Source organism: Ammospiza caudacuta, chromosome 3, assembly GCF_027887145.1.
Source record: "Ammospiza caudacuta isolate bAmmCau1 chromosome 3, bAmmCau1.pri, whole genome shotgun sequence".
Lineage (NCBI taxonomy): Eukaryota > Metazoa > Chordata > Aves > Passeriformes > Passerellidae > Ammospiza > Ammospiza caudacuta.
The window spans coordinates 35,967,961-35,987,162 of NC_080595.1; the positions used below are offsets into that span (position 1 = coordinate 35,967,961).

The window sequence follows — 19,202 nt, forward strand, 5'->3', positions numbered from 1 at the left end:
AAGTAAATCTTTCAGTCTTTAAAGAATAAGGCAACCTCTACAAGATCAGAAATAACTTTATCCATAAGTAGGTTATCTTGCAATTGTCTAAAATGTGTAATAGAGGGGTGTTGAGCTCATTTAGGTGCTTCTCCTCTTGCTCCCCCAGTAAACCCAAGCCTGCTTTCAAGAATCTGGGATGGCTGTTAGCAGAAGCAACATGCAGTCTGATCCACTATGGCAATTTTGGAAAATGTTTGGAAATCCCACAGTAATGAATGCATTCATACTGCTACTTTTCACTGTCCTTAAGGATTAGTAGCAGAAACATGAGGAAAAGAAGTATATTAAAAATCCTTCTTGAGTATATAAGATTAAAAAATCATAAATATTAACACATTAACACATATGATTTACAACTGTGCCAAAACAAACAGACTCATTACATCATTGATATTTCCAAATAGAGAGTGAAATTTTGGAAAGTGTAAAATACAACAAATTATCTGAATAAGTATATATGACAAAACTAACTAAAATAACTCTTGCATTTTAAAATTAATTAAATGTTTTATGAGTTGGAGCATATTGCAAGCTATTTGCCGAAAAACTGTATATATAAAATCTGTGACTCTTTTCTTTAAATCACCACTTCTTCTGCCACAGAATAAAAGCATTATATATTTTTCTGCTATAGCTATTAGCACTGTTACTGTTTTTCTCATCTGTACAGTTAGTCTTTTCTTTGGAAGCTAGCAAAACACATAAAATTGTGAGACAGTGGTAGATCCTTTTCATGAGTAAGCTGAGGTGTGGTTTGAATGTGTGGTTTATAAAAGAAGGCAGCAGGAAAATAAAACATATCATTCTCTGAACAAGGCACATCACATGGCCAATAGCTTGAGCAAATTGTATTTGCAGCTTTGCGTAATTTATGCAGGACTTTACCTAATAATAATAAAAAGTATGAACAACCTTTTGCTGCATTCCCACAACAGCAACAAAGCAGTGGTACAAAGAAAGAGCCAAATGTGATTTTTAACCTCTTTTTACATAAAATCATAAAAAAGCATAAAAGCTGGATTAACTGCCTCCCAAACCCACATATCACCAGCCGGGTTCTCATCCCCAGCTGGCAAAACTGGCAACTCTTTATTTTTGTTTAAATACCTGGTTTACAGCCAGCCAGACAAGCAAGAGCATCAAAATGGTTTCATTTAGGCAAAAGGAAAACAGCCTGAAAATAGTGTAAATAAAGCAAAATACACCTCAACTTATTTTAATATAAATGTAATAAAATTGTGCATAATGCATTCACAGGGAAGATGCATTATTATTTCCTTTAAGTAATTTCTAATCTTCATGGTGTTTAGAAACAGGTTTTGTAGACTGTATCAAATCAATATAAGTGAAGTACTGGAGTCCAGCAGCTCCTACAAGCAAATCTATGCAGTTAGGGCAGGAAGGAGAATATGTCTGTACACACTGCCCTAGCATTACAGAATCCTTTCCAAACAGTCCTTGGATTTGAGGGATTTAGTTTTAATCACACTGAACATAGGTCAAGAAAGTTTCAACTCAGTGCTAAAATGAACATGACATGTAGCTGCAGTCTTTGTAACTACAAACAAGTCAATCTTTTGCCCACCATGAAGTAGATACCTGCTTTTAGGAAAGTCTCCTTTGGTTGTGAGGAGTGATCCTGCTGTCTGTCCAGTAGCTGTGGGATATCCTTGTATATGTGGGGTACCAGTCTGAGCACATGGCCAGACACAGACACCATGGATAGTTTGATCTTGGATTCTGTGTGCTGCCCTTAAGAGCTGCCTCCACCACTAGCCAATGCTTGTCCCTGGCTATAAGGACCCTCAAACCTATTTTTAAGCAAATGCCCTGCACTAACAACCTAATCCCTTCATGGTCACAGCAGGACAGGCAGCAGGACCACCAAAACCATTGTAGAGGGCACAAGGTCAACCACTCTGTACCTGCTGTACATTTCCTGGCAGTACAACACAAGGATCACACAGAACTCACAAGCTCAGAAAGAGCATCTACACTGACTACATACTCAAGTCAGGTGTGTTTCCACACAGTAAACATGGACTTACTTGTTTTCTTCCAAATTTGTTTAAATAGTCAGATCATTCAAATTTACGATTTCCCTTCCTTCATCCTCCTCACATACATGGGGTGCCAAAATCCAAGCCAAGCCAAGATCTAGGAGAGGTCTTCAGAGACAAGAGCTCCAGCACAATGCGACATCAGTGTGTGGAGAACATTTACTCCTGATATAATCACTGTACCCAGGTGACTTCCCATCACTGAGCAAAGCAGGTGGACTGACTGCAGTTCAGTCTGGATGATACCACAGATCACGGGAAATAAAAAGTTGTCATCATTTTACAACCTGGGCAAATCTTACTCCAGTTGTTTTCAGAGCTCTAGTTCAACAACTGGCTCTTTCAGAGGCAGTGCCAGCCTAATCCAGGCTCTTGTTTCTGTTCTCTCACCACAGCTTCCCTTACCTTGTCAAAACTATGCAACACACTACATCAGACATTAGAAAATAAATGGGGAAAAGGTTTCACCCTAGATTATTTTTCACCTGAAGCAAGTTTTCTGCCCTAAGCAACTCAATTGCCATGAGAACAGTTGCAGTAGCACAAGTGAGAAGATGGGCAGCATCAGGTGTGGCATTGCTGCAGAAAGAAATGCTTGCCAATCTGTACCCCAAAGTTACACTGGCACAGCACTTACAGAGCCTCTGCCAGTTTTCCCTGCACACACAGACAGCTGTAACAGCTGTGCTCACTTAGGGTGAAGATGGAGGCCCTGCTTCTCTTCCCAACCTGCATTTCTCTAAAACCTCCAGCAGCATAACAGGGTTCCAAAGAGGGCACAAACTCATTGCTGCACTGAAAGCAGAACAGCTTTACAGGCATTGTAGCTCCTCTAGCTCACACCTACGCCTGCAGAGCAAGGACACAGCCTGGGTTTATGCAGGTGCTTTTTAAAAACACTGCAGAGGTGCCACTGAAGTTTGTATCTTCTCTTCTTATATAAACATGCAAAAGGTTAAGTAACACACACACTTTCTAACAAGCAAGAAACATTAGCCAGGCATCAGCTGCGAGGCATTTGCAGGTACTTCAGTGCTTTTATGGATCTTTTAGAGGCTTTGGACAACATTAGAGCTTCAGCTAAGGGAGAGCTATTTATTCACCTTCAAATTTTCATTTGTATTGTGCTCAAAACGCCACAATACAAATTTAATTTTTTTTCAATTTACTGAGATAGCAATAAACAAGGGAAAACAAAGTATTCTGTAGTGATTCCACTGTCCCTGCACACCGTGGGGTTTCTGGAGAGTATCTCTGGCAGTGACCAAGTATGCAATGGGACAGTGCTTTGTACACAGAGCAGCCTGTAAAGCCCTATGTACAAAATAAACAATTCAGTTCACAGACCAACCTTTGCCTTTGTGATGATTAAGACAACACAAACACTCTGCAGGACTGCTAAGATCACAGTAATTCAATGTTTTCCCCTTACACATAATAATTCTCTTTTTTGGCAAGCAATTACAGATCAATGAAGAAAAATACTCTTTTATTTACATTTATTGAACAAAAAATGCACTATCTTATCTATCTTATCTATTCCCCAATACTGAGAAGCACACTGTCTTGTACTTGAAAAAAAGATTGTTACTACCAATCTGTTTTTGAAAAAGAGAAATCTTCTTTTGAAGAAGAGAAAAATGAAAGTTTTCTCTTTCCCAGAAAACAAAATTCAGAGAAATTACTTTTTCCTGGATTTCACCAGTGGCTGTAGTTTTTAATCTTTAGGTTTATTAGTCAACACATCTCCAGGTCCTTTGCTTTATGCATCTCACTCCTTTAAGAGCCTAAGATACAGTCCACAGAATTTGATGTCCATTTAATTTTATGGTGCAAACCAGTGAAAATATATCTTTTATTATCTTTATTCCTTCAGTAGCTAAGAGGTGAAAGGTTTTTTTGAAGCAACAGCTTGAGACACATCTGCAAACTCCTATTTACAAGGGCTTGGGGCAGAGATACAGGAAGCAGACAACTGAATGTCAAAGAGAAGTTGATACATACACAATGCTTTTACAAGTTTCCGTGAAAATAAAATTTTGGAAGGTGAGCCAGCAGAATAACAGGTGAAGTCTGTGACCAATCATGTACTTCCACTTGACCTAGGTGGAAACTAGAATTCTCCAATACTTTACTAATCACAGAACACTGAGTGAGGTGTGACTACTTCAGACAAACTGAGCTCAATGCAGAAAATCCCTTAATCCTGTCTTTATTGCATTTCCTTGGAACACAGCATCCCTGATGAGCAGCATCTGGAAGATTTTTGGCTGTACAGAAGAAATTCACACCATCCAGAGCTGCATTTCCCATACACCTCTAAATGGTAATTAGGTGCTGTAACTTCTGAACTCTGCAAACACAGACAAGTTTAGCTGTCACCTTGAGCATGAAAGCCTTTGTAAAATTCATTGTCAATCCTATACAAAGGGTCGTCTTCATTGGGTTTTATCTCTAGAAGAACAATATCAAAATATTGGACTCATATTTTGTGCTAGGTAATCAAGGCAACTTACTGGAAAAGCCATTACATTTTTGACCTATTAATGTTTCCCCTAATCTATTAGATATAGACCTTTAGATAGACATTAGAAATAACTTGTTGCTCAATCAATAATTTTGACAGAACAGATGGGAAAATATTTAAACATCTAAACAAACTGTCTGCACACCTATGTTGTGAAAGAAAACTGAGAACTTTGATACACCAATGTACTGTTAATTTAAGGGGGGAAAACTGTTTTCAATTAACCTTACAGTTCAGGTGGAGTGTATGCTCCTTAAGCATTCCTGGTAACCCTTCACACATTTTTATTGCTGTAGTTGTTGGTCTGTTAACAGATACTCACCCATGTATTCTTCAACAGAAGTTACAAAGTCCATTTGCTAGATCTTTCTATCAATTGTGGTAACAACTACAACAATGAGAAAGTTTACAATCTAACACTAACAAACAAAGGTAATGTACATGTCTTTACAGACGCAGACTTTTACCCAGATATATGAAAATGCATCCTGCAGAAGGGTTTGTTCACCAAAAATTATACAATTCAGTTACTATCACTGTATCTTAGTATGAAAAGTGAAGTGCTGCTGCATCAGTAGTGAAAAAAACACTTAAATGAATGTTTACTGATTTTGTTATACACAGCTGAAAAGACAAAATGTCAAGGGTATAGATACCCTGGGAAACAAACAGCTGAGATTTTTCACTGCTCTAATTTTTGCAGGTAGTTTTTCTCCATTTTGTATCTAGTTTGCACTTTTTTTTACTTCTAGCCCAAATGTAAACTATCTTCCTTTTACACTTTCATATTTGAGATTTTGCCCATCTCACCTCGCTTTTTGTTAAGAACCCCTAAAAAAGACACAGCAAACGAAATTTTGTTTGCTGGCACACATGCTGTATCAGAAATAGTATATTCTGGTATAAATGTGAATTAAGCAAAGCTTCCTAGGGTAAAGAGCATGCAATACTAACTAATGCACTCAACCTCCTAGAAGAGACAGATTTCAGTAGAAATCAAAATTAGAAAATAAGAAAATAAAAGAAAAAAGTAGTTAAGTTACTGCACATGAAAAGGAGTATTCTAACAAGGGCTGTAGGAAACTAATGGTAACACTGGGGGAAAAAGCCAAGAAAACAACCACATCACATTAAAAAGACCCCTCAAAATAAACCTTTCATAGGAGGACAGGAAATAAAAGGAAAATATTATTTCAGTCTACAAAAAGATGGCACTTGTCTCTCACAACTCTACCCACTCCACCATTAGAAGAAAATCTGCAGACCTGCTCATATCTGTATTAATTATCACTGCACTAGCAATAGTCTCTAAAACATACACTGCCATAAGATGCAAGACATGTAAGAAGTAATAAATAATGACAATACTGTGATATGTCTTTCTAGTTGCTCTTTCTTGCTGAAATTACTTTGAATATTTACTGATGTTAAGAGGCACAAGTTTTCAGCATTTGTTTATGCTTCATTACTCTCAGAAAAACTAAAGGCTTTTGCTGAGATGGAAATAAGCTTTCTATTGATTAAATGAAAATTAATGAAAAATTTTTAAACAATGTTATTGAGACAGTCTTTACTATTTTTACAAAAAAAAAAGTATTTTATTAGAAAATTGCTCTCTGCTTAAAGTTCTGGTTTGAATACAAAAGTTTGTTTACAGGCAATGTTGCTCTAACTTCTTTCCTAGTATTCTGTTTGTTTCATTATTTTTGCATATTTTTACATCTTTTCCCTTGAGAAGTCTGATACTGCATGTGGACAACTGATTTCTGTGACTGGTGAGATTACCCAGGTAGCATGAAAATGCAAATCCTCATTACATTATTGGTTATCTGCTTCCAGGAGAAAGTCTAATTTTTGTGCTAATTTATCTGATGTTGCAGCAATTCTTCTATCTGCGTAACAAAGCAATGCTTTCCTACCCTCATCTAAATGCTCCCCAGGTTTTGATCCTGGTAATAATTACTGCCAATAAATGATGTTCTGCTCTGGATGCTCTGCCTTGTCTACCTTTCATCATTTCCATCTCAAGGGCCCACTGGCAATACCAAGCTGACAAAAGTGCTGAAATTCAAGTCACCAGCATTTTTGATGACTTAGGATGGTAAGATGACAGAATGTGGGGCACTAAAACATGATAAGTGATAACCAAACCGAAAAATGACCAAATTTGAATTTTCATGAGATCCGAGCACTTCAAGGTAAAACAACTTCTTGCATTTTCATTTCCTCACAATGTAAAAAAAAAAAAAAAAAAAAATCTGGGGCTTGGAACTCTAGTGTAAAGAGGAAATTCCATATCGTGAACCTCCCATAAGTCAGAAGGGAAAATATTTTCAAGCATAGATGCTATTTCTCCTCACCCCCCTTCACTGGTCCTCACCCAGAAACTAAATGTTGCCAAATATACAACAGACAGCTGTTCAAGAGCACAAGCCAACACAACACTAAACCACTCTTCCACAGGTAAAATAAATTCTATTGTGCCTCTGCTAAGAATCAGATTATGCATGAAGCATCTAGGTAAACATAGAGAAAATAAATTTCAACTATCCTTCTGCAGCCAAAAGAAAAATCATTTAAGCAAAACACAACAGCATAACTATACTGTTCAGGTACTGAGCAAACAAACTGTACTTAAAGAATATCAGAACAGGTTATTAGAAGTTGAGGCTTTTTGGTTTTTAAGCAGAGCATTCTCCCTCACCAGGAGACAGTAACACCTCATACTGTAAGTTAGGACAAGCACCTACTGAAATACAAAAACAAAAGTAATAATTTCATCAGTGTTGGTAGACGACTTGGCAATTAATATTCATCAGCTTAGAGACTTTATTATTTTATTGAATAAAATAAATCTCATCATTGAATTTTTTTAAAAGAAACTTTAATTTTTTATATAACTCAATAGATACAAATGTTAAGATTTCATTAAATTAATGCAAATGAATAAGCAAACCTTGAACCCTCATAGTAAGGCACATCCTTAGATGGGGTCCACACAAAAGATGATTCGTTTGTTGCTGATTACACCTTCTCTATTTACTTAGCTTTACATTTGCTTGTATGAGAAAGAGGTAATGCTGCCTGTTACAAATGAGCTCTGGTCCTACAGATATTCTCATTACACATGCAATTTATTTATGATTACAATAAGAGGGTTAAAAGCTTTTTGTGACATCAGAAGAAAAATATTATCATAACCTGCAACACTGCCAATGTATTATTATAAAGAATGACCTTTTTGACAGCATTCTTTGAGCAAGGAACACAATTGATTTGAATTCATCATTTTAAAAGAAAGAATAAAACTACCACCTTTCTAAGTCTCTGGCTGATAAAAATTAATGTTCTATCCTTGGACAAAACAACACTATACAACATACTTTGCTAAATATATATTGAACACTCACAGGTTCCATTTCTTTTTATCAGTAAAGTTTTGGATTGAGTTTTTTCTTGGGGGGGTGGTGGGGAGGGCACTATATTTTGTTCATTCTAACTTGGCGATCAAAGAATTTTTATTTTTACACTATTACAGAAGTGCATTTTTCTAGGTTTCCAAAACCACCTTATTCAACCTTCCCCATCTGTCACCATCTGCTTCTTTTTAGCATGTACTTTTTGTGTGATCACATAAGCATGTGAAAAATAACTAACATTCAGATGATTGTCTGCTGGTACATTTGAGGACTGGGCATAATAAAAGTGAACTGCCAAAACGTACTTAACACTTCTAATTTTGTTGGGTCTTGCATGTAAGCTACATTTGATTTTCAAACTGTTTTACAGTTGGAAAGTTGATCAGGTACTCTAACTCAACAGTAAAACTGAGACTACATAATTAGCTCAGCACTAAAAAGATGGTATTGAAAGGGAGGAACAAAACCCAGAAATATATCCACACGAGTTCACACATCCCTCTTGACTGAGTCTGTCTGCTCAATGTTGCCTGAGGCACAGGATAAGATGCTGCAAGCAGTCTACTTCTGGACAGGCACAGCCTGAGTCTTCTCTCCAAGCTACCACAGGACAAGGATAAAGGACACTCAGATTTACAAGGGTGTAAGAAATCTCACAGAAAATGCCTGGAGAAGCAAAGACACTAAGCCGAGGGAAGAAATGCACAGAAATACAATGCAAATCCTTAACTGTGCAGCAGATACTGCTTCTAGCTTTAGGTAAAGAGTAATTGGAAAATGCCATCATGGCACAAAAGTGAAATGATGGAAGTGTCTCTTTCCAGGACTCTGCAGTGCTATGGCACAGCATTTCTCCTTGCTAATGCACTTCCCAGTACAGTTTTCACAGGAAAAGAACAAAACAAGACTAAAGCTGAAGAAAAAAACTTACCTCCAATGCTCTAAAAATGCATTAACCTCACTTTATGAGAATTTAATACCAAAATTTTTCCATCTTTTTGGAGTAGCACCACTACAGGCCTATCAGGTCTCCAGGAAAACCATATGAACCAGAACACCAGTATGTTTTTATCAATGCAGACAATTTGGTAGAGTGTCTCATTATCCTTCCTCTAAAGAAACAGTTAACATTAAAGAAAGTGAACAAAATAAAAAGAAGCACAATAAAAACAAGAACTGCCCCTTTCCCTAGACAAACCCTAACAATTAATCTTCCATTAGTGCTTACCAGAAGTAATAAAATATAAGTGAGAACTTACCCTCTAGAGCGCAATGGAAAACTGAGCTCAACATAAAGCTTCCTTTCTATTAGCTCTTTTTCTCCAAGTCTTGGAAGTTCACACCTGTCTTAAAACCTTGTTGCAACACCTTAACAGCAGCCTTCCCTTAATTTATGCCATCTCCACAAATTCCCTTTTCCATCCACTAGTTCTAGAGGTGGAAAATAATGGCACATACCTACTATTTATAAAAAGTTGCATAGAACTTCAAAAGGCACATTACTTTGATGCCTCAATTATCTTCAAATTCAAATGAAATTGGACAGACAAGGAGATTAAAAGGAAATTGCATAAGTCACAAAAAATTATTCTGTCCTTCAGTTCCTCTATATTCCTAACCAAACTACTCCTCAGTAAGCTTCTCTTCAGTTTCAAGCTGCTCATTAATTTCTCCTGCCATTTATGTCTCCCTGCAACACACCTTATCAGTTCCTACTTAGAAAAGATAAACAAAGTAACATAATCATCTTTAGTCCAAACTCTTTCCTGCCCAAAATCACATTTTTCCCCATAAGAAAAATATTCTAACCTCTAATCTGTGTTTTCTGATCTATCAATCTACCTCTGACATTATTACATTCATTTCATTCATTTCCTTTTCCTCCTATTAGCTTCTCTTACTATCCTCCTTCAGTATACTCAAATTTTTTTCTCAACTGCATGAGAAAAGGGAAAAAGGGGGAAGAGGAAGAAAAAGGGAAAAAAGGAAAAGAAAGGAAAGAGGGGAAAGAGGCTTCAGCTGTACTACCCATGCAAATTCATTTTCTCTGCAGTAGAGTGAGCTGAAGTTTTAACATCCTCACCTTAGCTGATCTCTCTCAACTGGCCTGCCTCAGTTTACCCACAGTGTTGACTGCTTTTATCAAGCTGTTTGCAAACAAGGGCCTTCCTGCTTCTCCCAGCACTTTAAGGAGCTCTTCTTTAACACTGGCATTGCAACTTCTATCTGCATTAAAATCCCTGTTAAGAACAATGCTTTGTCATGATGCCTGCAAAACCTGACACATCCATCGCTGTTGTCAGCCTGTCTCAGCACGTTTCAGTAGTTCCCTCTCTGCCCACACACAGCACTTAGTTTCATCTCATATCAGACAAGTTATGTGGTAGATCATCATAGTCTCACTCCAAAATATTATCAGACTGCCTTTGGCAAATATCCTGATCCAATCCAAGCAAGTGTTAAAAGAACAAAAATAAATGTTTAGCTGTACAACTGACAAAATGCTTTTTCTGACTCTATTGTCAGCTTCTTGTAATCTCTATATACCACCACACTCTCAGAAAATTCACTTCAATTCCTGAAAACATGGAAAAAGTTCAGGTTTTCTTGTTACAAGCATGCCTGCTTTCCCTTGGTGAAATTCAGTCACTGAACTTTGATGGCCAGGTTCTAGATTACATCAAAGCCACATCCTTCCTAAGAGGAACAGCTGAAAGTGAGAAATTAGGTGCAGTGTGTGGAGAGACAGACACTGCCTCTTGATAAGAGTTCTATCCTTCACTCCTCTGAGATTAAACTCAGGGCAATAACTGATTACATATGATCTCTCTCTCACTCCCATTTTTAGAAGAACAATCACTAAAAAATACTGGCCAAATAACCATTGTATAATTGGTCTTAGTATTTCCTTGATTGTCACTGGTCTTATTTTAGTTACAGGACATGCACATCTTCTGTCTAGGGGTAAAGGCAATGAGTCTGCTCCTTTCTTGCTCTTTGTCACATACCCTTGAGTAACTGTAACTGCACAAACTATACAGAAATAGTTTGCTTTTTTAAATAAAATGCAACTGTTCTTATAGGAATGCATCCATCTAACCAGTATGTATGAACCATTTTTATACATATTCATCCACCTAATCTGTATTTTTATGCCAATAATACATAATTTTCCTTGTTATTAGAATAAACCTACACATCATTGGTCATCTACACCTTTTAAGAGTCATTTGAATGACATCCATGAAGTCCCTTACCTCTGTAAAGGTCAAACATGGTTTAACCCTTACAGAGTCAAACCAACTTCTCTTCTGTTATTAGAAAGACTTAAAAAGTAATTTCTGGTATTTAAAGCTTGTCTCTCCCATGACATCAAAACTTAGTACCACATTTGACTGCTCTCCTATAACAAAGACTGTGCACTTAGTCCTAGGAGCTTGAACTGAAATACAGAGATCCAGAAACTGTTACCTCATCCAAGGAAACTTCCTTATAAATGATCAGACCCCAAAGAAATTTTACTTCTCTGCCCAAGTAGCTTCATTTCCTGAATGTTCTATTAAAAGGAGTCTGTACCAGTCTGTATCTTTATTAGCAGGTCTCATCCTTGACAGTCAACTGAAGACTACCGAAATCCAAACTACTTTTAAAAGACTCAGAGGTATATTTACAAGTACTTTCCTCAGTTTTATTCTTTCTTTTTTAAGCAAGTTATACTGCCTGTTAAATTTATGTGGTCCTGTCCTGCCTTTGCCACTCCAAAACTGCAAAATAAGCATTTTTTGGAAAAAAAATCAAGCATACATCTGCATTACCTAAATGGGAACACAATTAATCTTTTTCTCATTGGATCTACGAATATTTCCTGACATCACAATGATCCCTAATGTGACAGCTTACTTTGAAGAATAACAATGTAAACAGACTTTTAAGAAATAGTCTCTTTGTCCTGAAAAACTGCTAACTGAGAAATTGTAACGTATTTTATACCTTTCAAATGGGGAATGCCATAGATTCTTACAGCCGAGGAAATTATTAATTATTACCACCACACTTAAGCGCACACAAAAAAAAATTAGGCTTGTGTTAGTTCTACAGCAGATGATAAGGGTAATTTCACTCTTATAAAACCAAATTATTCTCAAAAAACTATAAAATTTCACAAACAAAAAGTTACTTGCTCATTCTTCAATAAGTGTGACAAATGTACATCTGTACTGTTAACAAATATAAGCCCTGCTATTTGGCAGTGGCAAGTATTTTCTTCCTAGAGGATGTGTTCATATCCCTACTGTATTTTATACTCAGCACAAAGTGATGCAAGATGAACACAGCCAATGCTATTTTAATTTTCTTTAGACCATAGAAAATTGGTGTTGGGATAGACAGGCAGGAATTCAGCGTGGTAACAAGACTAAAGTCCAGTTGCAACATGAGGCTCTCATGCTCTGAAGTTTGCCACAAGGTAGTAAATCTTTGGCACCTGAAAATTATTTCTGTGGCCTGAACTGCAAAGAGAAGTGATTTTTGAGCATTGGTGCTCTGAAGCAAGCTCACAAACAGACTGGAGGACCCAGGCTCCTGAGGCTCCCTTTATCAGTCAGCTGCCCTGGCAAAAATAGATACAAATGTCTCAGGTGAGCAGCTATCCTCCTAAAGGTGTTGAGTCTTCTCATGTCTTATCAGTAACCTGCCTAAGTTGCTTGCTCAAAACCCTTTATCTCTCAGGGAAAAGGGAATGAGCTCCCTTGTTCCCAAGGTTAATGAAGACTCAATTTCCTTCAAGACAGATTTTTACAGGGAAGGTCTCCAAAAACACTCATAATGGGAAGCAGAGCAGAGAAGTGGGGCTTCTAGAGAGCAGAAAAGCAAACTGGACCAAGTAAGTTGCGCCAAGTGTCTAAAACCAAGATTGATGAAAGAGAGCTAACACATTTTCAAATGAGTCAAGGATGATAGTACCAGATGTATGAAGAGAAAGTTAGTGGCTTCTAAAAATACTGATGTTTCCTTTACTGTTGGAGAATGAACGTATCAAAATATCTTGCTATCATCCCAAATGGATTCAGTAACTCTACCTATCATATTGACTTACAGCCAAGTATTAGCAGTTTCAATTTCCTCTGTGACTGCAAACTGAAAGGGACTTTAAGAGATTTAGAAAGACTCAAACCCATGTACCTAGCCATCCTAAAATCCTAATTTCCAACCAGCACTATCCAGAAGGTGATGTGTACTTGCTTGTTTGACATTCCTGAATTTCAGGGTTTAGAATAAAAACCTAATTGCAATCAGAATCGCTTGTTGAAACAGGCTCTAGGGCTTGTGGCTGCTACTCAGGATTCAGTGCTGCTGAAAGTAAGAGAATAAAGACCTATGTCTAATCAGAGCCTCCTCCCTTCAAACTAAGGCAGGTTGTTCTTCAAAGGCAATATGTAGTAACAAGACTTTTATTGTAGTGCAGAGTTGCTGCAAGAGGCGGGAAATGGCCCTTAAACTCTTTAAAACTTTCTTCAATGAAACAGTAGAACTGAAGGGCCTTTTAAAATCTTTTCCCTTGACTAGAAAGTTATCTCAGTATGAGGTGTGCACTATGTCAATTAGAAATCTTGAATGCTGACAAGAGTGGAAATAAGGGCTAATTCAGCATCCACAGAATCCTTAGCATTAAGTAAAAATTAGGCTGTCTTTCATATGGGTACTGGAGCTGTATTTGGCAGTCCCTGAGGAGAGGCAGAGTGACATTTCTGAGCAGCACAATCAGAAGTGTTGACTGAAGCCAGGCAGGGCCAAAACACAATCTTGGTGGTGCTCCCCTTGCCTTCTTTCAGCAGGCACCAGTGGCAGAGCTGGCAGCACTAATAATACTGGAGCAGATCATTTGGATGACTTGAGCTTCCACAACGGACTCTCAAGTGGCCAAACCAAAGCTCCAATCAAAGTTCCTGCAAGGGGAACCAAAGCAATGTCTTCATGTCCATCTTTTTATCAATTCCTAAGGAGTGTGATGCTTGGCACTCTGAGTGCCAGCTAATGGGACAGATGGGGAGGCATACTCTGGAATGCCACTCTGCTCACATCCTAGGAAACCGACAGTTTTGGTGACCACCTCACCAATTCTGGGGTTGACACACTCAACTGCTTTTAGCAAAAATATCTAAAATTTCAACTCCCTCTCCCTGCAACCGGGGAATTCAGATAAAAACCCATCAAACTCAACTCAGTACCTTCCTATTCCCCCTCGCCTCCACTGAGGCTATATAAATGCTAGTTACACAGCTCAGTTAAGCAGGATCATATGTTCCAAGTGACAGACAGATGGAAGATTATTTTTGAAGAAATCATTGGAAGATAAAAACTTTAACAGAGAAAAGGAAACATAAGAAGGAAAATGCACGTTAGAGGCCTTTTTAAACACTAAGGAGCTGAGCACCAATATATATACAACCACCACAAAGAATAGCAGCACATTCCATTCTGAATAAAAGCTATAGAGTATTAATCAGGCAGACTGTCAGTCTAAAATTAAATGGAAAAGAAACATTTTATACAGTATTATAAGAAAATATTCCAAATCATACCTCAGGTGCCAGGTATTCTGGAGTACCACAGAATGTTTTCATAGTTGCTGCATCTGTGATTCCTTCTTTGCAAAGTCCAAAATCTGTAATTTTTATGTGTCCATCTTTATCCAACATTAGATTTTCTAACTGTGTGTTGGGGAGAAAAATATTCCCTTAGTATTTCTTAACAAAACAGACCAGACCGATGCATTACATCAATTTTGTAAAAAAAAAGAGTTATTCCTTGCAAAAGAATGTAATTACTTTGTAATTTAAAAAAATACAGCATCTACCATATTACAGCATGTAACAGTGTTTACTGCCACAGGAGTTAGACAATTATTTAATACTCAAATACAGTTTACAAGAGTAAATCCCAGGTCAATGACTTCAGAGGTTTCCTTTGGTCTAACATGACAGCCACTGATCAAGACACCTTTTACTTTCTAAACTGTTATGAAACAGCCTGTATCCATAAATCCTTAAAATACCTCCAACTTCCAGAACCTTTTCAAAAATAGACAGAATTTGGGATAGGGCAGCTACTGATAAAAACACTCCTGAGGTAAATTTCTCCTTGTCTACTTGCAAAGGACACTTCTTAAATTGTGAATTTATACCTCCTTAAGCTTTGCATTGCTTTTTAAGTATATGATCCTTGCTTTGAAATGTGAAAGCATCAGAATAGTGGCTACTATCACTTTCCAAAAAGACTTCAATTAGCTGTACTTAAAATACAGATAGAACTGAAACCAAAGAAAACATTCTGAACAACTTTTCTCAACAGAAAATGGTTTGGTTTTTTACTAATTATAAGGCATGTAGTGAAAATGCTAACATAGAACAATCATAGCCCTGTCATTCCAAGTCTGTATAAAGCCTGAAATATTATCAAAAGTATAGATTTCCTGTTGAGTCTGTGTTACAAGAAAATGCAAAGCAGACAACATGAAAAATAGAAGAACAATGATGTCAAACTCCTCTTTCTTTGTTATTTAGAATTTAAATTAAAAACTATCACCTATCATTCCTTGACCAGACAATTCTGTATTTTCCCAGGATTTCACAGCATTTCACATTATTACAACAGATGCTGCTACAAACAGGTATCCCAGGTTTTTTTTTCTGTTTGCCTCCCTGAGCAGAACTTGCCTACCATTGCCTCCTTCTCCTGGGTTTCTGTACAAAGGATTGCATGAATGAATTCCACTACTGTGCATGTACAACAGGAAAGCACAATTTCCTGTATATGAAATTAAAGGCTTGACACAGAAATAAAACTGTCTCATCATGGAATTTAGAGGTTCCTCTTAGACAAGTTAGAAAATGTTCCTGTTGAAAACAGAGGTTATTTTTCCATATAGCATGGTCATAGTGTGTAGCAGAGTACCTGGAGCAACAGTATATGCTGGCAAATCTAAAACAAATTACATTCCAATAACAGGAATACAAAAGACAAAATAATTTTTAAATCAATCCTGAAATAAATTCTTTTTCTACTGAAGTATTCTGAATACTCGTAAATGTTTCCAATGCATACAGAAACACCTGGTTGCTGAGATAAAAAGAACGCAGCCACATTGTCCCAATTGACCACTTCCCTTGTTTCGGGACATTGAGAATTGTATTTGAGATTTGTGTTGATATCTAAGTTATGAGTAACAGGGCAGGGGGTAGGAAGGATGAGGATCAGAAGTTTAAATCTCCTTCAAGTATTGCTACTACAGTATTCTGTTTCATTTTACAATCAAAATAAAGTGAGGGAATGTACCCATCTAGAGATTACTATATCAAACAACTTCCTCCAGCACACACAGAACTTAAATCTGAACACAGATATTTTTTTTCCCCATTAACTCTGAATAGCGCAACTTTATAATTACTTTGTGTTTGTCCCCATAGCCTCTGCAAAAACAAAAATTTGATTACTTTTTTTCCTTTCTTTTTTTACCTTGAGATCACGGTACACAATCTTGCCGGAATGCAGATAGTCCAGGGCAGAGACAATTTCTGCGCCATAGAAGCGTGTGCGGTCCTCTGAGAACACCCGCTCTCTCGACAAATGGAAAAACAGCTGCAGGGTAAACAGCAGGGACAGGATTGTAATAATTACTGATTTAGTGGGGGAAATTAACACAAACATAAAACACCTCTCATCACCATATTGTGATGATAGATAGTGTACTCTCAGTGGACACTCAGCACTCTTAGACAGCAGCTGGCTTATCTTTTCCAGGTTTCCAAAGGGAGAAAGCGAGCTGTTAAATCAGCGTTTTAATCAATATACCAATCTTGTTTAAGGCATTCTGCTTGCTACTCATTTAACCTTCAGTTACCAGAGGAAAAAAAAAAAAAAAGAAAAAGTATGCAACAGCATCATTCTGTACTTCTCCCTCTGCTACTTCCTCAGATTTTTGCTTTAAGCCACTGAGAAATATCACTAACATGTACAGATTTTGGTTCTGCCTCATGTTTTTCAGTGCTTTTAGCAACTTTTCTTTGAACTGAAAAAGGTCTCGTTCTTCAATAGACTTGGACTGAGCAGGGAACTGGCATTTTACAAACCATACATTCACATGCTAGAAGTAATAGTCACTAGAAAAAGCAAATCAACAATGCTGAGGGCTTATAAAAACAAATCCATGTATTTAGTGTATTTCTTGGCTACAATGTAAACATTGGTTTGGGTGTTTTTTCTCTTCTTTAATACTTTTGAAGTAACGGCACTTTGTAGGCACTTTAGTCTTTCAGCAAAAAATAATAGTCATTATGTATTGCCAGTAATTTCAGCTGCAGTGAAAAAGTGTAAGATAAATCTCTGTAATGTTATCAGTATCTTAATGGATAAAACATCACCCTCAGAACCTGGAACAACATCTAAAAAAGCACATTTTAGCTGTTCAATTCAAATGTTTTCTGAAGTGGTGAGTTTTAATTACTGTTGAAAGCAAGTTTGGGTAATTCCTCAAGCAAAGATTAGTGAGCATATTTCTGTATTCTCCTTAAGACCAGACTGGCCATGTTACAATGTTTTTGGCTTCACCACAGGAGCTAACAATCAACAAAACAGAAATAAAAAATGTTATCATTTATAAATTAAACTTTGACAGTGAAATCCACAACAGCTATGCATGCAGGCTTGGGTGGTTTTTTTTTCACTGTTGGAAGTATCAAGTAGATGAGAACCGTGAAATGACAAGGTAGGTTAAAAATTACCCAAAAGTAAACCAGTAAAAAAAAAAGCCAATGATGTGCTTAATCTGTCTTTATCACATCCTACTTTATGCCTTTAGAAAATCTCCACTATCCACATGGCACAGAACAGTGTAGGAATTACTGCAGCTATTTTCAGTGGGTGGGCTTCTGGATGTGGCACTTGGGGACAGGGTTTAGGGGTGATTATGGTGGTGCTTCATTGATGGTTTGACTAAATAATCTTTCAGGTTTCTTCAAACCTTGGTAATTCTGTGACTTTTTAAAACATAATTAAAAAGTCACTGCTATGAACTAGAAGTCAACTTCTTTCCTGATAATTGTAATTCATAATAAGTGTATCACTTTTGTCTTAGCCTAAACAACATTCCCAGTAAACTGAACCTTTTGGCAGCATATATATGTATAAGCAGAGACTTCACAGGATACAGAAACTGCACTATGATTTAAAGAAAATATTTAGAATTTTGTTTGTTGTATCTGGTTTCCCCATTCAACTTCTTTTCCAGAGCTCAAAACACCCTGCACAAAAAAGGTAAACCTGCATGACAAGGAGGATCTTTATTTTGCTCCTGTTGCTCACCTGTTTAGGCAGCAGTCCCTGGTGGGACAGGAGCCTCTCTGCAGTGATTTGCTCTCTGTAGCCACGGCTCCCCAGTGCTCAGGGCAACCACAAGACCCACCCACACCAAGACACCGTGTCTGACTTCATGAAAGGCCTCAAGCATCACCAAACTGGGAAAATAACAAGTACATTTCCCAATTTGTGTGGTCCTTTCCACACTATTACTTAGTATTTAAACAGAAAACAAATACTGCTTAGGTGAATTTCATTCACATAAAGCAAAATACAAAATTTACGCAATTTATGCTTTTATGTCTGTTTCATGGTCTCTCATAAATAATAAGCTAGTGCTAATAATTTTTAAGAGTGTTTTTTGTTTTGCTGGATTAAAAGTAACTAAAAATACACATCAACACACTCTGAAAATTTGTAACTCCCAGCTAGTCCTACATTTCATATCTATTCCAAACAAATCTTGGAATTTTCTGTTTGAAAGAGACTAATCCAGTAGCTGAACAGCAGCCTTAGAAAATTCTAAAACTTCAGAATACTTGTCACCAACATTTTTGTTTTAGTTTCCATTTAAAGTGTCCCAAATCTGAATCCAAAAGTTGCCAGCCTGACCATTAACATACAAAAAAAATTACTTTCTTCAGTGTTTATTTCCAACAAGAGCATTGATATTCATTAAAAACACCAACTTCAAAGTAAAATGACCAGCTAGAAACAACTAACAGCAGTTTTGTTTGTCAAAGAAAGTGTGAGCTTCTGAGTCAGCTTATTTTAATGTATATGTGACACCACAGTCACTGT

The 19,202-nt window shown here is 37.1% G+C and overlaps 1 protein-coding gene across 2 annotated transcripts in view; it reads right to left on the reverse strand.

Annotated features, from left to right (window-relative positions):
- The window catches only part of AKT3 (AKT serine/threonine kinase 3), a 145,409-nt gene that overhangs the window by 16,729 nt on the left and 109,478 nt on the right, over positions 1-19,202 (reverse strand). For both annotated transcript variants that reach the window (XM_058800744.1, XM_058800745.1), the window contains 2 exons: positions 16,563-16,685; positions 14,630-14,758 (listed from right to left, as the gene is read on the reverse strand). In XM_058800744.1, the coding sequence (XP_058656727.1) occupies positions 14,630-14,758; positions 16,563-16,685 (252 nt within the window). The remainder of the gene's footprint in view (positions 1-14,629; positions 14,759-16,562; positions 16,686-19,202) is intronic.